The sequence below is a fragment of the Anabrus simplex genome, chromosome 1 (assembly GCF_040414725.1).
Source record: "Anabrus simplex isolate iqAnaSimp1 chromosome 1, ASM4041472v1, whole genome shotgun sequence".
In the NCBI taxonomy this organism is placed as follows: Eukaryota; Metazoa; Arthropoda; class Insecta; order Orthoptera; family Tettigoniidae; genus Anabrus; species Anabrus simplex.
The window spans coordinates 1,017,179,254-1,017,198,907 of NC_090265.1; the positions used below are offsets into that span (position 1 = coordinate 1,017,179,254).

At 37.3% G+C, this 19,654-nt stretch overlaps 1 protein-coding gene across 2 annotated transcripts in view; it reads left to right on the forward strand.

Moving 5' to 3' along the window:
* Window positions 1-19,654, forward strand: part of Rbcn-3A (Rabconnectin-3A) — a 732,274-nt gene that overhangs the window by 300,077 nt on the left and 412,543 nt on the right. For both annotated transcript variants that reach the window (XM_067136957.2, XM_067136958.2), the window contains exon 27: window positions 3,294-3,471. In XM_067136957.2, the coding sequence (XP_066993058.2) occupies window positions 3,294-3,471 (178 nt within the window). The remainder of the gene's footprint in view (window positions 1-3,293; window positions 3,472-19,654) is intronic.

A 19,654-nucleotide genomic window follows, 5' to 3' on the forward strand; every position in this document is an offset into this window, starting at 1 on the left:
CAACAAAAATAGCTTCATGATTGCTTAAACTTTCTATCACTTCAGTTTCTCTATAGAGTTCATCTGTTTTTATCAGCACCATGTCTAGAATATTCTTCCCTCTAGTTGGTTCTTTCACTGTTTGATTCAATTGTTCTTCCTGAATTAACTTATTTACCATTTATTGGTCATGCATTCTGTCATTTGCATTAACTTCCCAGTTAATGCTTCACCTGTCATAATTACATTGCTTCCTGTGTAGTTTCCCAATAGCTGATTGTCTTGACAAATACATCATCCCTTCTAGGTCTGTACACCCCATACACATAAAGTTACCTGTTTAGGGATGGGCCTTACTCCTAGAATTTAATGTTTCTCATCCTTAACTTTTTCATAGTTTACAAATTCATTCCCCGGTAGGAAAATTTTCCTTCCTATCGAATCTGTCCTGTCTCTGTGATGAACACTGGTTCCAGGAAAAAATTTCCTCATCCATATCATCATTTCTTAGTGATGATTCAACTCCTGTTACCTAACTGGTAAATACACATCTGTTAAATTACTTAATTCTCTTCCTTTCCTTACAATACTTATACAGTTTGTAACAGTAGCAACTTTATACAATTTGGCTTGACTTCCAGCTTCCTGTACTCTTCATCACTGGTCCCTAGCCCACCCTGTTTGTATCATAGTATTTCCATGTAATCTTGTATCATAGTATTTCCATGTAATCTTCTAAACACATTTAACTTATACAAACCATTGCAGTTCCATTGTAGGCCATCTGAGTGTAGATCCATAATGCCTGCCTACCCATTTGGATCGACAAAAATCACTCCCAGTTTCCCACATACCCACTTCATAGTCTCGTTTAAATACCTGATTAGCACCTAGTCAGTATGCCTCCTAACCACTATCCCTCTGATAACAATCTCTGACCGAGCTCAGTAGCTTCTGTCCCTTCCTCGCCATAAGACCTATCTGTGTCGGTGCGATGTAAAGCAACTTGTAAAAACGGAAAAAAACCTGCTCCTGCACTGTGATAACCAGATCCCACACTTCGTCAACTATGCTGGTGCCTATTCCTGCCTGCCTTACATTTTTGGTACTAACATGAAAAACAACCCCCTTTGCCTCACACTTCTCTGTACCTTCTACTTTCCTCAACATCTGGCTTAGCTTAATTCTTTGATAACTCTCTACCCTGGTTTCCTTTCTCTGCACACTTTTCCCTCATGTTTGACAGTAGAGTCCGACATGATCTGAACCTCAACCCCACTCATTAAATTAGATTCGATCCCCTCCTCTTTGGTTTCCCTTATCTTCCCTGATGGCTGCAGTACCTACTTCCTCCTCATGTATTTCCTTTTCATGGTTCTCTTCCACCTCCCTCTTCCTGTCCTACTCTGTGTTTCTTATTCTTCTTACCTACCCCTCTGTAAACCTGTTCCCATCTTCCCTTTGCTATTCTACCAGCAGTGACTCATACCTGTTCCTCACTGATACTTCTGCACTTTTGTCCTGACTAGACTATTAGCCCTCACTTCCGTTCCCCTCAGCACTAGCCCACCTGTCTTCCACAACTTCTCTCCTTCCTTCCCTTACCTCCCTCAAATTTGATCCATTCACACCTATAGGCCCCACACTTCTTGACTAGGTGGCCGTTACCTGCGGCTTTGTACACATGGAATTCATTCCAGTTTGACATGAATTGCAACCAATAGTAGCTCATGTCTGCTGTCCTGTCAGACAGTGGAAGTATTCTAGCACTCCATGTGAACAGTATATGAAGTCTGTCAGTATGAGTGTAGATGGCAGAAGAGACATGTGTGACAGTCCCTCAAACAGCCTAAGAAATTCGAAGAGCTGGGCTGAGTGGCCAGATGGTTGAGGCGCTGGTCTTCTGACCCCAACTTGGCAAGTTCAATCCTGGCTCAGTCCGGTGGTATTTGAAGGTGCTCAAATACGTCAGCCGCATGTCAGTAGATTTACTGGCGTGTAAAAGAACTCCTTCTGGACTAAATTCCGGCACCTTCGTGTCTCTGGAAACCATAAAAGTAGTTGGTGGAATGTAAATCCAGTAGCATTATTATTATTATTATTATTATTATTATTATTATTATTATTATTATTATTATTATTATTATTATTATTATTATTATTATTATTATTATTATTATTATTACTAGAAATTCGAAGAAATCCGGACCTTGTGGTGTTGCCTTCCATTGATTGAAAATATATAATGTAGCATATGTTTTGGTTATATTCTATTCCTTATTTTGTAGATCATTTTCAGATTTTTTTTACATCAGTGATCAGTACATTTTGCATACAGGTTTTCAGAACTTAATGCTGGATATGCGAGTGCCCTCAGCATGTTCAAAATGCTCCTGTAATACACAAAAAGGCACAATTTTCTGGCAAGTCACCAGAGTTTTCTAGGAAATTGAATTCTATGTACACTTCGTGTTTAATGGGACTAGCCATTTAGGCAATGTACACTTCCATCTGATTTGTTGCACATTATCCCCCCCCTCTTCAGACAGTGTGATAGTGAGCAGCCTATATGTTAACGTAAGGTACCATATTTGAGATTGATCGGTCAAGAAGTTTTTACATGAAAGGTGAACAGATGAACATTCAGATTTTTGTATTAATAACGATGATTACTAACATATCACAACATATTGTACCAGTATCTTACTGTTGGTGTACTTTATTGAAATATTTTGTTATACATTTTTCTGGTTATTTTGGCTGAAGTTGTTTGAATTATTAAGGTGGTGAATGAACTCCAGCCTCACAGTTTGAATTTAAACATTGATTAATAATACTATATAGACTAAAAGACAGTGAAAACCTTTTCTTTCTGCTTTGGCATTGTGAAAATGTTCAAAACGTTTTGATGTATATGATACCGAGCAAGTGGCTGTGTGGTTTGGGTTATGTAGCTATGAGCTTGCATTCAGAAAATAGTGGGTTCGAACCACACTGTTGACGGCACTGAATAGAATTTCCCATGGTTTCCTATTTTCACACCAGGCAAATGCTGGGGCTGTACCTTAATTAAGACCATGGCTGCTATCTTCCCACTCGTAGCCTTTTCTTATCCCATCATTGTCATAAAACCTACATTATCTATCAGTGCGACGTGAAGCATATTGTAAAAAAAGAAAAGTTTGATTTTTATTTTAACATACCATGTTCGATGTGTTACCTTGCCTACAGTTTGTGTTCTTGAATGTTTAAGAAAGTTAATGAATAAGTGTGGCATAAAGTAGTACATTATAACTAATAATTTCTTGTTTTAGGAGCAATTGTACAGTCGGAGCAGATTAGCAGTATGGATTATATGCCAGACTATGGTCTGTTTGAAGCAAGTCGAATTGCTTGTCCAGTATTGCCTCAGTATCATCCAAAGCAACTTATGGAACTCTTGAATTCCGGCAAGATTCGGTGGGTTAAGGCGATTCTTGGTCATCTTGTCAGGTGAGCTACAATTTTGGTGACATTTTACAAAATACTATCTTCTGGGAACATGACTTCTTCCTTTCCCTTTTCCTCCTCCAAAGTACTAGAAGGATATATATAGTCATTCATTATATTATTTATTATTTATTTACATATTTTACGCCCACATTGGAGCACTTAAATCAATACATTTGAGTTAATTTCTTCTTTTTCTTCTCCCAGAACTTCCTCATCCTCTCCGACCTGGAAGCCCTTTGTGTGTCCGATATAGTGTATTGTTTCCGTTCAACTGTTTTTAGTTTGAGACTTATGCTTTTGTTCTTCAAAATCCTCTTCTCTTTTCTGTCTATGATTTGTTGCCGAGTTATACCCAATTCTTCCAAATCATCCTGAACTTCTTTGAACCAATTATTATTGATTCTATTTTTCAAAAAGTTATCAAATAGTTGTTTCGGTATCCTGGTGTGTGGTAATCTTAATATGTGACAGAAAAAGGAAATTCTTCTTTTACGCATTGTAGATATTATTGATTCACATTCACGATAGACAATGTTGTTGGATAACAATCTCCACTGTCCATCAGCTTGGTGTTTTTTTATTAATTGTTCTAAGAATTAAGGAACTAAAAGGAAAAGGTAATAAAGATCTTCAGGCTCTGGTGTTTGCAGACGATGTGGCAATATGGGATGAAACAGAGGAGGGAGTGCAAAATAATCTGAATGCATGGTGTAAGAAGTTTGATGACTATGGAATGAAATTGAACCCATCAAAAACAGTAGCATTAAAAATCAGCAGACATTATACAGAATGCAACATAAAAATACAGGACCACCAAGTTGAAGTAGTACACCAATTCAGTTATTTAGGAAGCGTAATCGCTAGTAATAACAGAGCTGAGAGAGAAATAACAAACAGAGTAACCAAAGGCTCTAACTTTTACAGCATCGTTAGACACCTACTATGGGATCAGAAAGTCCCACAAAGAACAAAAATGACCCTGTACAAGTCATATTTCATTCCTATCCTTACATATTCTCTGGAAACCTGCACACTAACATCAAAGGATTATAGTAGGATTCAAGCCTGTGAAATGAAATTTCTTAGAACTGCCCTCCAAAAGACCCGACTTGATCATGTGAAAAATGATGAGATCCGATCTAACCTAGGTCTAAATGAATCGATGGAGGAAAGACTTAGGTCATCTAGACTTAAATGGTTTGGGCATGTTAAACGAATGAATAGCACAAGGTTACCATGTGCTTATTTGGAAAAGAGAATAACAGGTAGAAGACCAGCTGGAAGACCAAGAAGAAGATGGATGGACCAACTGAGGGAAAACGTGGAGAGAAGAGGATGGAATTGGGAATCTGTCTTGGACAACGAAATGTTTTTGAATAGGCAACTTTGGAAGACGCTCGTTTTCAAACAGCTACCCGGCTCGGTGGAAGGTCAAACCGATGATGATGTTCTAAGAATTCTTCTCTCAGTTTTCTGTAATTTGTCTGTTGTAGATTTTACATTTAATTTGAATAAACTTTCACTAGCATACGTTACCTCTGGTTTAACTATGGAATTATAGTGTTCTAGTTTAGCGTTTATCGAAAGAGATTTTTTTTTTAATACATTGATCAGGTAAGTCTTCGTGCTTGTTTAAATTTACTTGTTCTGTGTTCTATAGCTTCTTTTTCATTTGTGTTCCATGTTATTATTTCCCCAGGATATTTGAATTTCTGAACAATTTTAATCTCTTGATTACTGTTCAGTTGAATAACTGGTAAATCAACTTTAAAAGTTGGCATCATTTCTGTTTTTTCAAATGAAATTTGTAATCCCATTTTTTTTGCTATAATTTCTAGTTGTTCAATTTGAAATTTAGCCTCTTCTATTGTATTTGCAAGTAATGCTAAATCGTCCGCAAAAGCAAGGCAGTTGAGTTTAATATTTCTACCAATCTTGATAGTTGGTTGGCATTCCTTGTTCCATTCCTATTTTCACACCAGACAAATGCTGGGGCTGTACCTTAATTAAGACCATGGCTGCTATCTTCCCACTCGTAGCCTTTTCTTATCCCATCATTGTCATAAAACCTACAGTTCTTCTATCTTCTCCAATGCACAATTAAATAACAATTGTGAAAGTCCGTCTCCTTGTCGAAGTCCAGTTCTTATAGCGAATGATTCTGATAATTCACCTCTAAATTTAACTTTTGCCTTCGTATTTTTAAAAGTCGTACTAATGAGTTTAACAAGTTTTTGGTGTAAGCCAAATTCATTAAGGCTTTTTAATAATAATTCACGATGAATACTGTCGTATGCTTTTTTTAAATCTACAACGTGATGACTAGACCCTTACTTCGAACTCTTGGATGCTTCTTTATCCATTTTAAACTAATGATTTGATCTGGACAGCTTCTACCTGGTCGAAATCCTCCCTGATATTCTCCAAGTTCTTGGTCGAGTTGTTCTTGGATTCTTGGGTATATAATCTTGGATAAGATCTTGTATGTAATATCAAGCAAGGATATCCTCCGATAATTGTTTGGATCACAGCGATCACCTTTCTTATGCAGCAGGTGGATTATCGCCGTATTCCATTCCTCGGGAAGCTTCTCCGTGTTCCAAATTTCAATGATGTATTTATGTAGGTTTTGAATAGTCTGATCATTAGCATTCTTCCATATTTCTGCCACTATTTGATTCTCTCCTGCTGCTTTGTAGTTTTTTAAGTGCATTAATTACTGCTGTTTTCACTTCATTGTAAACTGGTGGTATAATCTTTTGTAATGGAGTTTTATTTTTTGGGTTGGGGTCAAATTCTAAATGTTCCACAGGATCCTCACAATTAAGTAACTCTTTAAAGTATTCTGCAAGGATGTTAACATTATCTTGATTATTGTGTGCTATTTTTCCGATTTTACTTCTTAACATAAGTGTGGGAGGGGTAAACTTAGATTGATATTGCTTGAATGTTTTGTAATAGTCTCTTGTTTTATGCTGATTGAATGTTTCCTCTATAGTGTTAAGCATTTCCTTTTGATAATTTCTTTTATTTGTCCTAATTTCTTTAGCTGTTTGTCTTCTGGCATTAATTAGTTCTTCTCGAGATTTTTCTGCTTTCTTCTGTTGATCATTTAACCATGCCTTGTGCCTTGCTTGAATTGTTTTGTCACATTCCCCGTTCCACCACGCATGTTCCTTTCTCCTTTTAATTGGAGCGATTTCTTCAGCTATGGTTTTAAGTTTGTTGATCATCATCCGTAATTTGTCATTTAAAGGTGTTTTGGATCTCTCTAAATAGATTTTATTATTTATTAAGTAACTGGGGTCATAATTTCTCCTTGCTTTGAGATGATTATGTTTGTGTTTCCTTTCCGGTGTTAAATTGATTTTTATTTTTGAGATATAATGATCCAAGTCAATATCTACCCCATGGAGGACTCTGACATTGTAAATTTCTTTATGATAATCTTTATCCATAGCAACATAATCAATCTGAAACTCTCCCAATTTTACGTTAGGGCATTCCCATGTGGTCGCGTCATGAATCTGGTGGTTTCCAAAATGAGTCCATGATCTGCACCAAGTTCAGTTAATCTTTGGCCATTTTTGTTCGTTAATTTGAGCTGGCCATTTTCCTACAACTGTGTGATACTTCTTTTCTCTGCCTATTTTAGCATTGAAATCTCCAAGTAAGATTTTTATATGCTCATCAGGGATATTCGATATTATGTAATCAAGTTCTTCCCAAAAGTTTTCAACTCCTTCTCTATCTTTATTGTTTTTGTCATTTGTTGGTGCATGGACATTTATTAAAGTACAAGTTTTATTCCCTACTTTAACTGTTAGAAGTGCCATCTTCGAAGAGTTTGAAGAAAAATCTTCAATTGAGTCTATTATACTACTATGAACAAGAAAACCTACACCAAATTGGGGGACATTCTTCATTACTCTTTGTCCTGGAGGTCCTTTGTAGAGGTGATAACCTCCTGATTCAATTGGGTCCTGGTCTCTGTTCCTAAGTTCTTGTAAAGCCATTATTAAAATCCTAGGTTGGTCTTTCACATCAGTTAAATGTTTCAACTTGCCCACCTTACTTAGTGAATTAATGTTTAATGTTGCAAAATATGAAAATTTTCCTGATTTGTTGAACTTAAGTCTCTTCTTACATTGTTGGGTTTGTCAGCTGTCTGTCGATTGTCTGTTGGGCTTCCAGGCATCCGACTCGCCTAGGTCTTCTACTTGACACCCCACCGATTCCGAGTGGCGTCTTTGTGCAGATCCTTGTTGTTGTTTGTCCACACCGGTGGATTTATTCATTAGAAGACTCATCATCATTGATTGTCTGATCTTTCGATCGAAACATTTCTGACCGAGGTCAGGCTTTACAATTCCAGATGTGATCTGGAAAGGTGATTAATGAAGTATGAATTGGTGATAAATGAAACGCTAAAAATTCTTCCTAGTTGTTCAGGACTGGGAGTAGGCATTTCCTCCATATCCCGGAAACGTTATGGTTTTCTGCCAATACTCGGGTAGCTGATTGCAGTGGTTTCCCCACTGGGCGATGGGGTCGCCACATCCCTACCCAATCATTATATTATATTATATTCATTATGTTATAGTCTGTTATGCACTTCATGTTGAGTCTACAAGCCTCTGTGAAGTAATTACTGTAGTTATCCCAACGAGTGGGTGTCAAAATTTAGTACACTTACTGCGTCACGGAATGTGTGTCAACCTACATACTATTAGGTTGTATTAGTGAGGTTATAGTGGTTGGAGAAAAATATGCGGTTCGTAGTAATTATGTGCCTCCCGCTCTTCTTAGGGTTTGCTGCTCTCATCTGCAAGGACTGGTAGGTTCCATTGAAGATTTAGTCCACTTGTTAGGATATGATTGCCTGAGACATGCGTCTCGTCAAGTGGCATAAACTTGTAAATAAATGAGGGGATATATCATAGAATAAATACACATAAGAAATCAGATGCACTTAAAATAGTGATGGCTCGTTTATTAAATTTAACGAGATAAAATAGTGGGTGGCTAAATGAGTCATTTTGACAACAAAGGATTGCATGTATATATCTCAAGACTTAAGTCATTGTCATACAACAATTGAGATAGATGAAATAAACAATGTAGTCTAGCATTACAGCATTCAAATTCCCCTCATAACTAATAAATCCACGTCATATGAATACCAAAAGTATAAAATAAAACACAACAAAGATGTCATCACAATATGGTATCTGTACTAAAGTTGTACAATTGCCAAAACTTTCTCATCTGGGGAATTTAATGTCTGATAGTTGTTTTCTATGCAATTTCTGCTTGCATTCATACATCCATGGCCATCCATATTCCAACATTGCACATAAGATCTGTTTTTTTATGTTTGTTTAATTCCTCTTTGCAGTAATAACATAATTTTAAACTAATATAATACAAGAAAACAAAACTTACTTAACTACTAAATATGAAAGAAATTTTGACCAAAAGTAAACAAACAGCACCATGATTATGGAGCAACGATAGTAAAGACAGATACATCAACCAATACTGTCTTGTAAAATAGAATATGCTAGAAATAAAACATGCACACACAAATAATATATGATAAAATTATGCTGACGGTATTCTATTCTGAAAAATAAATAAATAAATAAATCAATCAATCAATTATTCAACCAAGCATGCATATACCTGCAGAACTAAGTACACTGTAGACACACATGTAATTCTCCTCCTAGAATTGAAGATACACTTCCCATTGTACACAACAAACAATAAAATTTGGAATTATGACTACACTTAAGATGATCTGGGATGTTCTGGTCTCCATTGCTAACATGTTCTGTAAGAAAAATCGTACTACACTTGCACATCAAGCATGCAAAGGAGAATCTCACCTGCAGTTAAGAAAATCTTTGATACTCAGAGTAATTGGGCAAAATGAGATAAACATAGGTTCTGTATGACGTAATATGTGGGCGTTCCCTTTATTATGACAGCAAACACAACCACCTAGCTGATCCCTCTGTGCAGCAAAACTATTCTTATATATGGCACATCTGGAAGATTCAAATATTATTCCTTTATCAATACATACATTGATTTATAGTTCAACAAATCTGTTACCACACTGATTATACAGGAAGATCCTACGCAATATCCGTATCGTATTTACTCTTGTATTAGACCACCCCCGGCTTTTCGAGACGAAAATGAAAAAATGAAGGGAAAAAAATTGCATACAAGACCCCCCAACGTAATTCGTCAGAGAAGAACAATGATTCTGCTTCGAAGCAGGTACAAGTCTTATTGCAGCTCTGATGACTTTGCACAAATTCGTGAATAGTTTCGTCCATACGATCCACACATTGAAAACGCGCATCGAAGTCATGCAGTACATCTGTGTTTCATAGTTAAGAAATGTCCGCCTCCACAGTGTAGGCCTACTGCAACTCTGATTTTGACGCACAAATACGTGAAGAGTCCAACCTGTGCATTGCAAGCATGCATCAGTCATGCTATATGTCAGTGTTTTGTAGTTAAGAATATCCACCAGTGTAATGGTTAGCTCAATTAGCTGCTGTTCTCAGGAGCCTAAGTTCGATTCCTGGTACCGTACTGAAAAATGGTACATGTGACTCCCCTCAACTGAGGGCGTGTCTAAAAAGAGCTGCACCACATCGGGATGAAGAAACGAGTTTAATTTAGTTGAGAAATATTCACTGTTGTTGCTATTAATATAGCAGACGAGATCATTAACAAAGTGATCGTTTAATATCTCGTAACTCGGCCAAGATAAGTATTTTTTGGAGGGAAGTAAGTTTAAAATGTGATAAAAACTATCCAGTTATAACAATTATTTTACTTGTCAACGTACCTAACAAATAGTAATAATAATAATAATATTGATTTTATGTCCCCACTTAACTTTTATGATTTTCAGAGAGACCAAACAATGCATACTAGGGTATGCATCAATTTTAAAAAATTGAGACAACCAATGTACAAAATTAAATATTATGATAATAAAATGCATTACCGCCACACCTGTTATCCATAAATGTGGCAAACTTTCCTGTTTATTCTTTCCATTGTGAAATTTTTGATAATGCTTGTTGTTTTATGGGGCCTAACATCGAAGGTCATCGGCCCTGTGGAACTTCTGCACTATCCGGGCAAGAGCATACCTAACCTAAACAGTGCCGTCTCCCGTATCTCATTTACAGCTGTTTAGGTAAATCCTGATATGATAAATGTCGAAAACATGAAATACACTTAAAAATAAGGGTCTGGCTTTCAGCAGCTGCAGTTATCAAAAGAATGCTTCCAATCACTATGTATTACATTTGGAAGTATAACTCGTAATATGCGCTAGTTAACAGCTGTGGTTTGGCATGCTTTCTACAGCACAGCTTTATTTGTATGGAGTGGCTTCTGCTATACATACACCAACTGGGAATATCAGAGACCATCTCCAGAAACCATTTGGGAATAGATTCACACTGTTTGGACTCTATAGTTCTAAAAGAAAATCTTTTTAAAAGGTTCAAAAAGACTAGCGTGTAAATGCTCTCCATTGTAGAGCATGGCTGACATCACTTGGAATGATGACATGCCGGTAACAAGGAAGTTGGCAGCGCAAGACGATAATTCAAATGAATGTGGTGATCAGGTTTATTGTGTGGTAGGCCTACTGCTCAACTGACAGAGGCAAATGACTGGCCATTAAGTTAGTTTTTATCAGTATTGTATATGACCGTATGATCCCGTTGTCCCTTTTCTCCTGGGGGTCGAGTATGAAGTGAGACGAATCTTCGTAGAGAATTTTTACGACCGTATGCACTTCCTCACGTCAACCTCATTAGAGGATGTAATAAGATGAAACGAATGACGTGATATGAGTAACTAAAACTGACTATATTTACCTTATATGTAGGTATAAAAGTCATGTTCACCATTTGTCTTTTTACTTTTAGAAATACTGCTTTCCAACAAAAAAAGCCAGTGTAATTCAAATACATCCATAGGTTTGTTAAAGAATAGTTTAGAATATTCATATGTACAATTTATAGATCTTTATAGCCTAGAAGTCGTGTTCACTGCACAAAATTTGAGGTTATCGCATATAGGACCCTCCTTCACTTTTTTTGGCTGTAAAAGTGGTAAAAAAAAAAAAAAAAGGCGGTCTCTTACAGTACACCAGTAAATACGGTATTATTCCATCTCTCCAATAATTCTGCTATAGCTAATTCTTCCATCCCCAGAATGAAGCACTTCCACTAAATCTTGCACGGTAAGAATTAAGTAAAGTTACGATCAACCAAAAAACAGTTTGTTTTCAAACATTGGCTCTAACTCTCTAATCAGCATTTGTGACTCTCTCATGTCATTAAAAGCACATTATACCAGTATTGTGACCTTGAATAACGGGGAACAGCTGTGGGCAATTGTAAGGGCATGTCAACTCATGATAACATTGGTTCCTTACTTTATCTAGAAGTAAGAATGCTAGGTGTGGGCAGAAACCTCTATGTGTTTTGTTGATTACGTGAAAGCATTTGATAAGGTAAACTGAAAAAAGTTTTGTCCTCTTTTTAAACTAATTGGCTTGCTTTTATTAATAACTACTATATTTATTATTTATTTATCGTATGGCATATATATATATAGAAACAAGAAAGCAAGTACATTATATTTTAACGTCCAAAGATGTTATCCATTCTAGAGCCTCTGTATTGGCCTCTAGAAAATCAAACCAGTCTCCAGGGTAGGTTCTTCTGCTACACTCCTTTACAATGTGTTTGATGGTTTGAAAAGGAGCCCCACAGTCACATTTAAGGGATTGTATCTCTCCCCATTTAGACAGGGACACAGCACAGACACCATGACCACATCGAATCCTATTAAGGATGGTCCAAGTTCTTGGGAGATCAGACCTCGAATTAGATGGGAAGAAAGGCCAGAGATGTTCACCTGTTTTAGATCTGTACCAACATCAGACAGCTGTCATCCAGCTCAGAAATGAAGTTACAGATTGTAGATGGATCTGTAAAGGTGTGAGCAAGTATGTTTACTTTCTCCAGGACTATTTAATGCTTTTGCTGAGCTTGTGTTGAATCGGGCCTTATATGATTCCAATATGGAAGTAAAAGTTTGTGGTAGACTTACTCAGAATATCAGATTTGCTCATGATCTGACATTGGTAGCAGAAAACCCAAAGACTAACAAAAATGTTACAGGCTTGAATGACAAAATTAAGAACTTTGGTATGAAAATCAATTGCAAAAAGAAAGAAACTGATAAGTAGACACCCACAGATACTGCATATTATCAGAAATGGAGTAGTACAAGAAGTAAAACAGTTTAAATACCTTGGACAGATTCTGACAGAAGATCTTTGTTGTGAAACTGAAATTAGAAGTTGCATAGACATAGTGAAATGGGCATTTTATAACAAACCATCTCCAGTATGTCGATGCAACATGTCCCTCGGTTTTAAAAAAAGCTTCTAAAGATCTGTGTGTGGCCAGTTGCAATATACAGTGAAACCTCATTAGTACGTTTCTGCAAGGGACGATGAAAAAATCGTGTTAAGCGGAAAAACGGACTATCGAATATCCTATTAAAAACTATCCAACAGGGAGATAGTATCACTTTACACTTTAGTACATTTTACATTGTGTGTGTACTGTTTCAGGAGATAAAAGAGAGCACTAAAAAGTGTGAAAAAGTCGAGAGAACAAATATCAGTAATTCTCTGCTGGAGCCTGTTAAGATAATAAGAGACTATTAAAGGATGTGAAAAGCATGGAAGAACAGATATGACATTCTTTTTCCCTTTGGCTCATAGAAGTAGCTACAGAACCTACATTATAGCAGATTACTTTCTTCCTAAAACAGTAATGTATCCACAAAGACGCATACAAAATGCTATCAGTTGGTACAGTTATTTATTCACATCTATTTACAAATTAAACACACACATAACCTTAATCACTGCTGTCACTAGCAAAATACACACATCAACAAAGCCGCCATTTTAACAACTGCGTATTACTTCAACATGGAGACTGCAACCACGGCATGTCACAACACGAGATTACAAGTATACTCAGTTAACTCATAACTACTGAACAATAACTTCTCCCTACCGTCAAGATTGCCTTCTTATATATGTGCCTGGCCAGGCTTCTAGAAAGATACATTACAAAAAATTACCTTCTCGAAAATTCTAGAGTGCTTAATACATATAGTGTACAGAATAGTCTCCATCGTTCTCGTCTACCCAGTTACAGTTCTGGAAGTTACAGTGTGTTTCACAATTTTGTAGTGGATTGCAAATTATATATACAGGTAAGAATAAATTATATACAGGTTCTTACATTAATTGGACTGATATAAATGTCTATATACAGGGCATGTTTCATGGCATAACCTCACAAACAATACTAATACTAAATGGATGTAAGCACTTCATAGCTATGCATTACAAGTAGTAGTAGTAATAATAATAATAATAATAATAATAATTTACCCATGGGTGAGAATATTGTTTCTTAGTTATATCAGTTTATTGCATATGCATCAACAATTGTATAATGAATTGTTAGTTGAAGCCTTAGGTTTTCTGGTTACTTTGTTCGAGCATGAATTTCTCGCGAGGTTATGCTTGCCACATGCGATTAAGCGCCTTCGGCTGTCATCTTGAGCACGAAACTTCGGCAGTACTCGGCATTTGTTCGGACACACTCGCCGGTGAATAATAAAAACGTGTCAACTGTCAAACTAGCAGTTTGATTTTTTTTTGTATGAATGGTGCACTGCTTTACCATTGTCTGCATCTTTACGTAATTTTTTAATGGAATAGGCCTACGGTAAATGGAAGCCTTATTTATTAACGGCATCCACAAGTGACCTATCGAAGATCTGCTATTGCTGCACTGTAGACTTATTTTAACTTCGGTCGTACCACACTGATTTAAATCATCTTATCACAAGAACAGTTATTGGCATTACCCAGTGGGGCTCATGCCCGACTCCTGCGCTTTGCTTTCCGCCTAAAATCGCCTCATACTGACGTCACATGGAGGGTTCCTGTCAGCAGGTGTTGCGGTGAACGATAAGGAACTCTCTTTCATATTGCGATACGCAGAGTCTTACAACATTTTCCTTATTTTGTCGATTATTGTGTTAAACATGAATGATTCTAAATATGGATTATGAGAATGGTTGCGCAGTTATTTTCTGGGCGTACAGCTCTGGCAGTGCGGTATACTTTAAACAAGGAAGTTGAAAGCAACTTCATCGAGCTAGTCAATGACATCTTCGACTTGTTGAACTTCAGGATGCCTAAATATGAAAAGATTACCATTAGAAGTAGAAGTCAGGAAAATACTCTTAAGCTCTTTCTGGGGCTGATTGCACAACTGAGAGTTGGTAAATGGAAAACTTTAATTCGTTTTAGAAGTGGTTAGTAATTTCTATAAACTATATCTCGGGACTTTTTGAAGGTATGAACAATGCAAGTATGTCTTATATTTTAACTGGCAGATTAAATCAAGTATGCTTGGAGATTTTGTTTTCACGTGTCCGTGGCCGAGGAGCTTTTTATAGCAATCCGTCTCCTTTTCAAGTTCCTAACAGAATTCAACTTCTGTTACTCACGGGCAGTAATGAAATCCCTCTCTCTAGTAGTGTGTCAGTGAAAGCTGAAAATAATCCGTCACCAAGTGATACGGGTAGTTTTCATCCTCACACTGGTAATGAACTTTGTAAGCAATGAATTTTGCATAGATGTTGCTGAGGGGCCCTTAAAAACTTGACCCATAGATGAACCGTAAGAAATGGAGTTGCTAAGGATGGAAGACTTAGGCCAGGATTTCAAAATTGAAGACTTAAACCAGGATGCCATTAAATATCTTGCAGGCTACTTGGCATTCACTTCCGTTACACATTTTGTGGCGGTAACTTCCGTGACGCATAATTTCATATGACTCCCAACCTTAAGCATTGTATGTCAACAGGACAGCTTTGAAAGGAACAAAAAAAAGCGTGAAAACTGAATTCAGCGCTCCTAGCCCGAGTGGAATCTCTTACTTTGCTTTAACTTAGCACTGTCCTGTCTTGTTCTAGCATAAAGTCCTTGCTGCCAATCAGTGACAGAAAGCTCAACTTAATTACTTGTAAACTCAACTTGACCGAAGCTAACAGTTTCCCCTCGAAGGCGCAATACACTCAGTGTTCGAAAATTCAAGGTCATTTACTCTTATCACACAAATTTCTCCAACCGATCTGTAGCGAGGGCTCTTAGGGGTGAACAAAGTGCTGTTTTGCTGTCAAATGTGTCACTGAATTTTAGGCTTACATCTGATGCCACACCAACGACTCCTAATCATCTTTTACATGATAGGGAATGGAACTGGGAGTATGTAAGTAATACTCTGGAGTATCATTCATGCCACTGAGACTTCAGGGAAGGCACTGGGGAGACTTTCCAACCAAAATACCCCCAAATAACTTGCACAGTCTCTGTGTACACAATCAATAATGTGTGCAATAAATTTTATAATGTTATGTTATCAATACCAGCACAATCAATTCATTTTATAAAGCTACTTATGTTGCATTAAATCTGTTCAATCTGTGGTATATTAACCTGTGTAACATTTGAACATTGGATTTACATCATATTCATGTTCATATCAGTTTTAAGACTTTCTCGATATATTACCAAAGGTTTTATTGACAAAACACTAACACGCAACGTTGCAACAAGATGCCAAGCCTTCATATCTCCTATATATTTAATGGTTCTTGTTTGTGATAGAAGATGTCTTGAGAGCGGGATGAAACATGTCTCATTAATATATTTTAATGTAGACTTAATAAAGATTCCTTGAAGTGGTACACCACTAAAAAGTCAAGTCTCTTGACAACATGCATGGCACTAGAGTTACCACAGGTAAGGAAGTTTGGAAATGAATTACTTTTGATCTTTTAGAGATATTGCAGCATCAGTATTTCCACTAAATTCTTCATGGCCCTTCATGGCCCTTCCCTTTCTCTTGCTGATACCTTCATTCTTCGAAGTATCGGACCTCTTACACTTTCCTTCTGATTAGTGATAAACGAGGACAGTTGCCCAGTTATACGTCTTCTTAAGCAATAACCAAATTTTACAGACAGATGCCCTTCCCAACGTCTACCCAATTTGAAGGAATGGTAGAATTTACTTTGAAGGTAATCAATATGGTAGGACTGACAGTTGAAAAACTTAGATACAAAATTAGGAATATATACACGAATGAACCCAGGAAGTTAAATAATAGTAAGACATCAGATAGTAGCACAGAAGAAATTTACAAATTGAGAATTACCTGGTCCATATATGTTGCATTCTATACTTAGTGTCTAAAATGTGGAATCAAATTTGGTAAGTATGATACATTAACATCTTCAAAATATCACAGTAACTACTCAACCAGGTTCGGCGTGAAAATGAAAACCTCCTGTAGCCTCGCAAACCTAATACTATCAGGGTACGGTGACAGTGAGTTGACCAAGATGGTCAGACAGAAATGATGGAAATGAGGAATCCGACACAAGTGAAAGCAATGACAAGCTCAGCTAGGGGAACTGTGGTCACAACCCATACTCCCAAGTTGAGAACCCCTCATTCCCTTTTCAGTTACTTCTTACGACAAGCAAGGGATACCGTGGGTATGCTCTATCATCCCCACCCACAGGGAGATCCACATCAAGTACCGACCTTAGTAATCTGGGAAAAGGCCAGGCAGAAGAAGACATAGATTCTGGTGTAATAGGGTGTTTGGATTTATTTTAAAAATTTACATGGTTAAAATCCCATGAACACAGTTCGATTGCATACAGGTACTACATTTTGCCAACCAAATAACAGATCAAAAGATTTATAACTTCAAAATTACTAGCTTAGTTTCACAAAATCGATAAGCTGCATAAGCAGAAACGTATCAGGAAGAAGTAGTTTCACAAAAAATTGGAAGTAGCCGTAAGTTGCTAGTGTTATAACTTAGTGCCACAATTGCAATTAGACATGCCCATTCAAATTAAAGCCAGTTATAAAACTTATTGTGTAACCTAGTGTCATCATGCAAGCTAGTCTTAACTTGAGCACCACACTTGTTGTTTTGAAATCTCGGTTTTAGTGATGTACCAGTTCTAGGGCCCATACTAGCATTTCTTGCTGATCGTGGGGTTATATGCCCACTCTTAGCAATTTTCTGTGGGTTGATTTCATTTGTTTGTTGTAAATAGGAATAGGCTAGCCGGCTGATCATATTGCTAGTCCTGACCCTGTATAAATGAGAAGAGTTGCTGTAGGAATGCCAGCGAGTGCTGTGCCAGAAAACCTGAATATGCAGAGAAATGTATTCTGTAAAAGGGCTATTGTCACGGCCACCAAATTAGGCGGGTGAGGAAAACTGCGCTGTCGTCAGATATGGGAACGGCGAAGCGACAGATGGTCGAGAGTCGCTTACCTCAGAGCACGGATTAGCAACGCTGATCGTGCAGTGCTGTCTAGTTGAAGTCCATCTCCCCAGGCCACCTTACCAAGTCATTCCCTGTCATGCATCTGTTGAGTTCGCACCGTAAATGCAGTTGAAGATGGATAGTAAATGTGTTCAGCCTGGTGTTTTTTCGGGTCTGTTATCTAAAAAAGACGAAGTAAGTGCGAGAAACGAACAAGAAACTCCTCTGAAGCGTCGTCGGTTGGAAGGGCTTAAGAGAAGGATTTAGCCAGCCAGACAAAATCTGTAATTGTGAATGTATTGCAATACGTGCAGAAGTTGGTCAACTCAAATATTTCGCAGACTGTGAACTTGAAGAAAAGCCAAGAATTGATTGCAAAATGTGTAATTTTAGCCTTCGTTCGGTCCTGAGATGTGTTAATGAAGCGTAATATTCACCCAACCATAAAATACTTTCATCTTCAAGGGAAACTTGATAAATTAGCTCTCTCTTGCAACCATGAGGTAGTAAGGTTGCCACCCTACCACTGCCAATACAACCCAGTTGAAATAATTTGTGCTTAAATCAAGAGAGAAGTGGCAGAGTGGAACAAAACAGTCAAAATAAAGGACGTAGACAAACTCGCGTCACAAGCCGTCGACCGTGCGACTGCTGCAGATTGGGAAAAGTGCTTCAATCGCGTGGAAAATCTTCAAGCAGACGATTGGGCCAAGGAAATAATAAGGGACGAAAGAATGGAGACATTCATCATCAGTGTAAATGACGACTTGACTGATAGTGCGATGAGTGATGACAGTGACTAAGAAATTTTAGACTGCCTTTTAGCTAGAAACCGATTCTTAATTCATTGTAAATCAATATAAACCTATTCTTTAAAGTTCTTTTTCTATATTATTCAGTACAATATACATTATTCAAATATTTAAGGTTATAATGTAATAAAACTCATACAGATTAATATGTAATCCGAAAGTACTTAGGCTGTCCTGCAGCCTGTGCTTGAGCACGCACCCCAAACTGCTGCAGCTAGCGCCATATACATGATCGCTTTCTGGGCAATTTTCCAGGAAAACTACAAGACTCACGGAAATATGTTTCAGATAAAAAATGTAAGTCAGGCGATTTTTTTTACTTTTTTCCGCAGACAAAATTTTATTGGCTGAAGCAATAAAAACTTGGCCGCTTACTGAAATTTTCAATACATGGTTCTACGGATTTAAATTTACTCATTCAAGACTTTATTTTTAATTATTTAAAGTGGTTTATGTGGAAAATAGTTATATCACTGAAATCAGCAGTCTTTTCTGAAGCTTGTAGTATAATTTGTTTCAAAACATTGTATGAAGTAACATCAGGAGCTTGAGAGAGAACAACCTGCCTCGCGCTCCGAAATGATGTGTTCAGTTAGACATTTCTTCACCAGTTGCTACATAACCTTGGCAACAGCGTAATTTCTCTGACCCACCTAATTTGGTGGCCGCCACAATAGAGTGTACATTGCAGCTGGCATGTGGAGGTATCACCTTACTCCCACGAAAGCACAGATTACCTCATAATGAGCATGTGCGGCTAAAGAGGCTGTGGTCTATCAATCAACTAACAACATACTATGAACCAAAGTGAGGACGTTAAACGTTGGAAGCATGAAAGTCTGTATTACTGGTAATATCTATGCAGT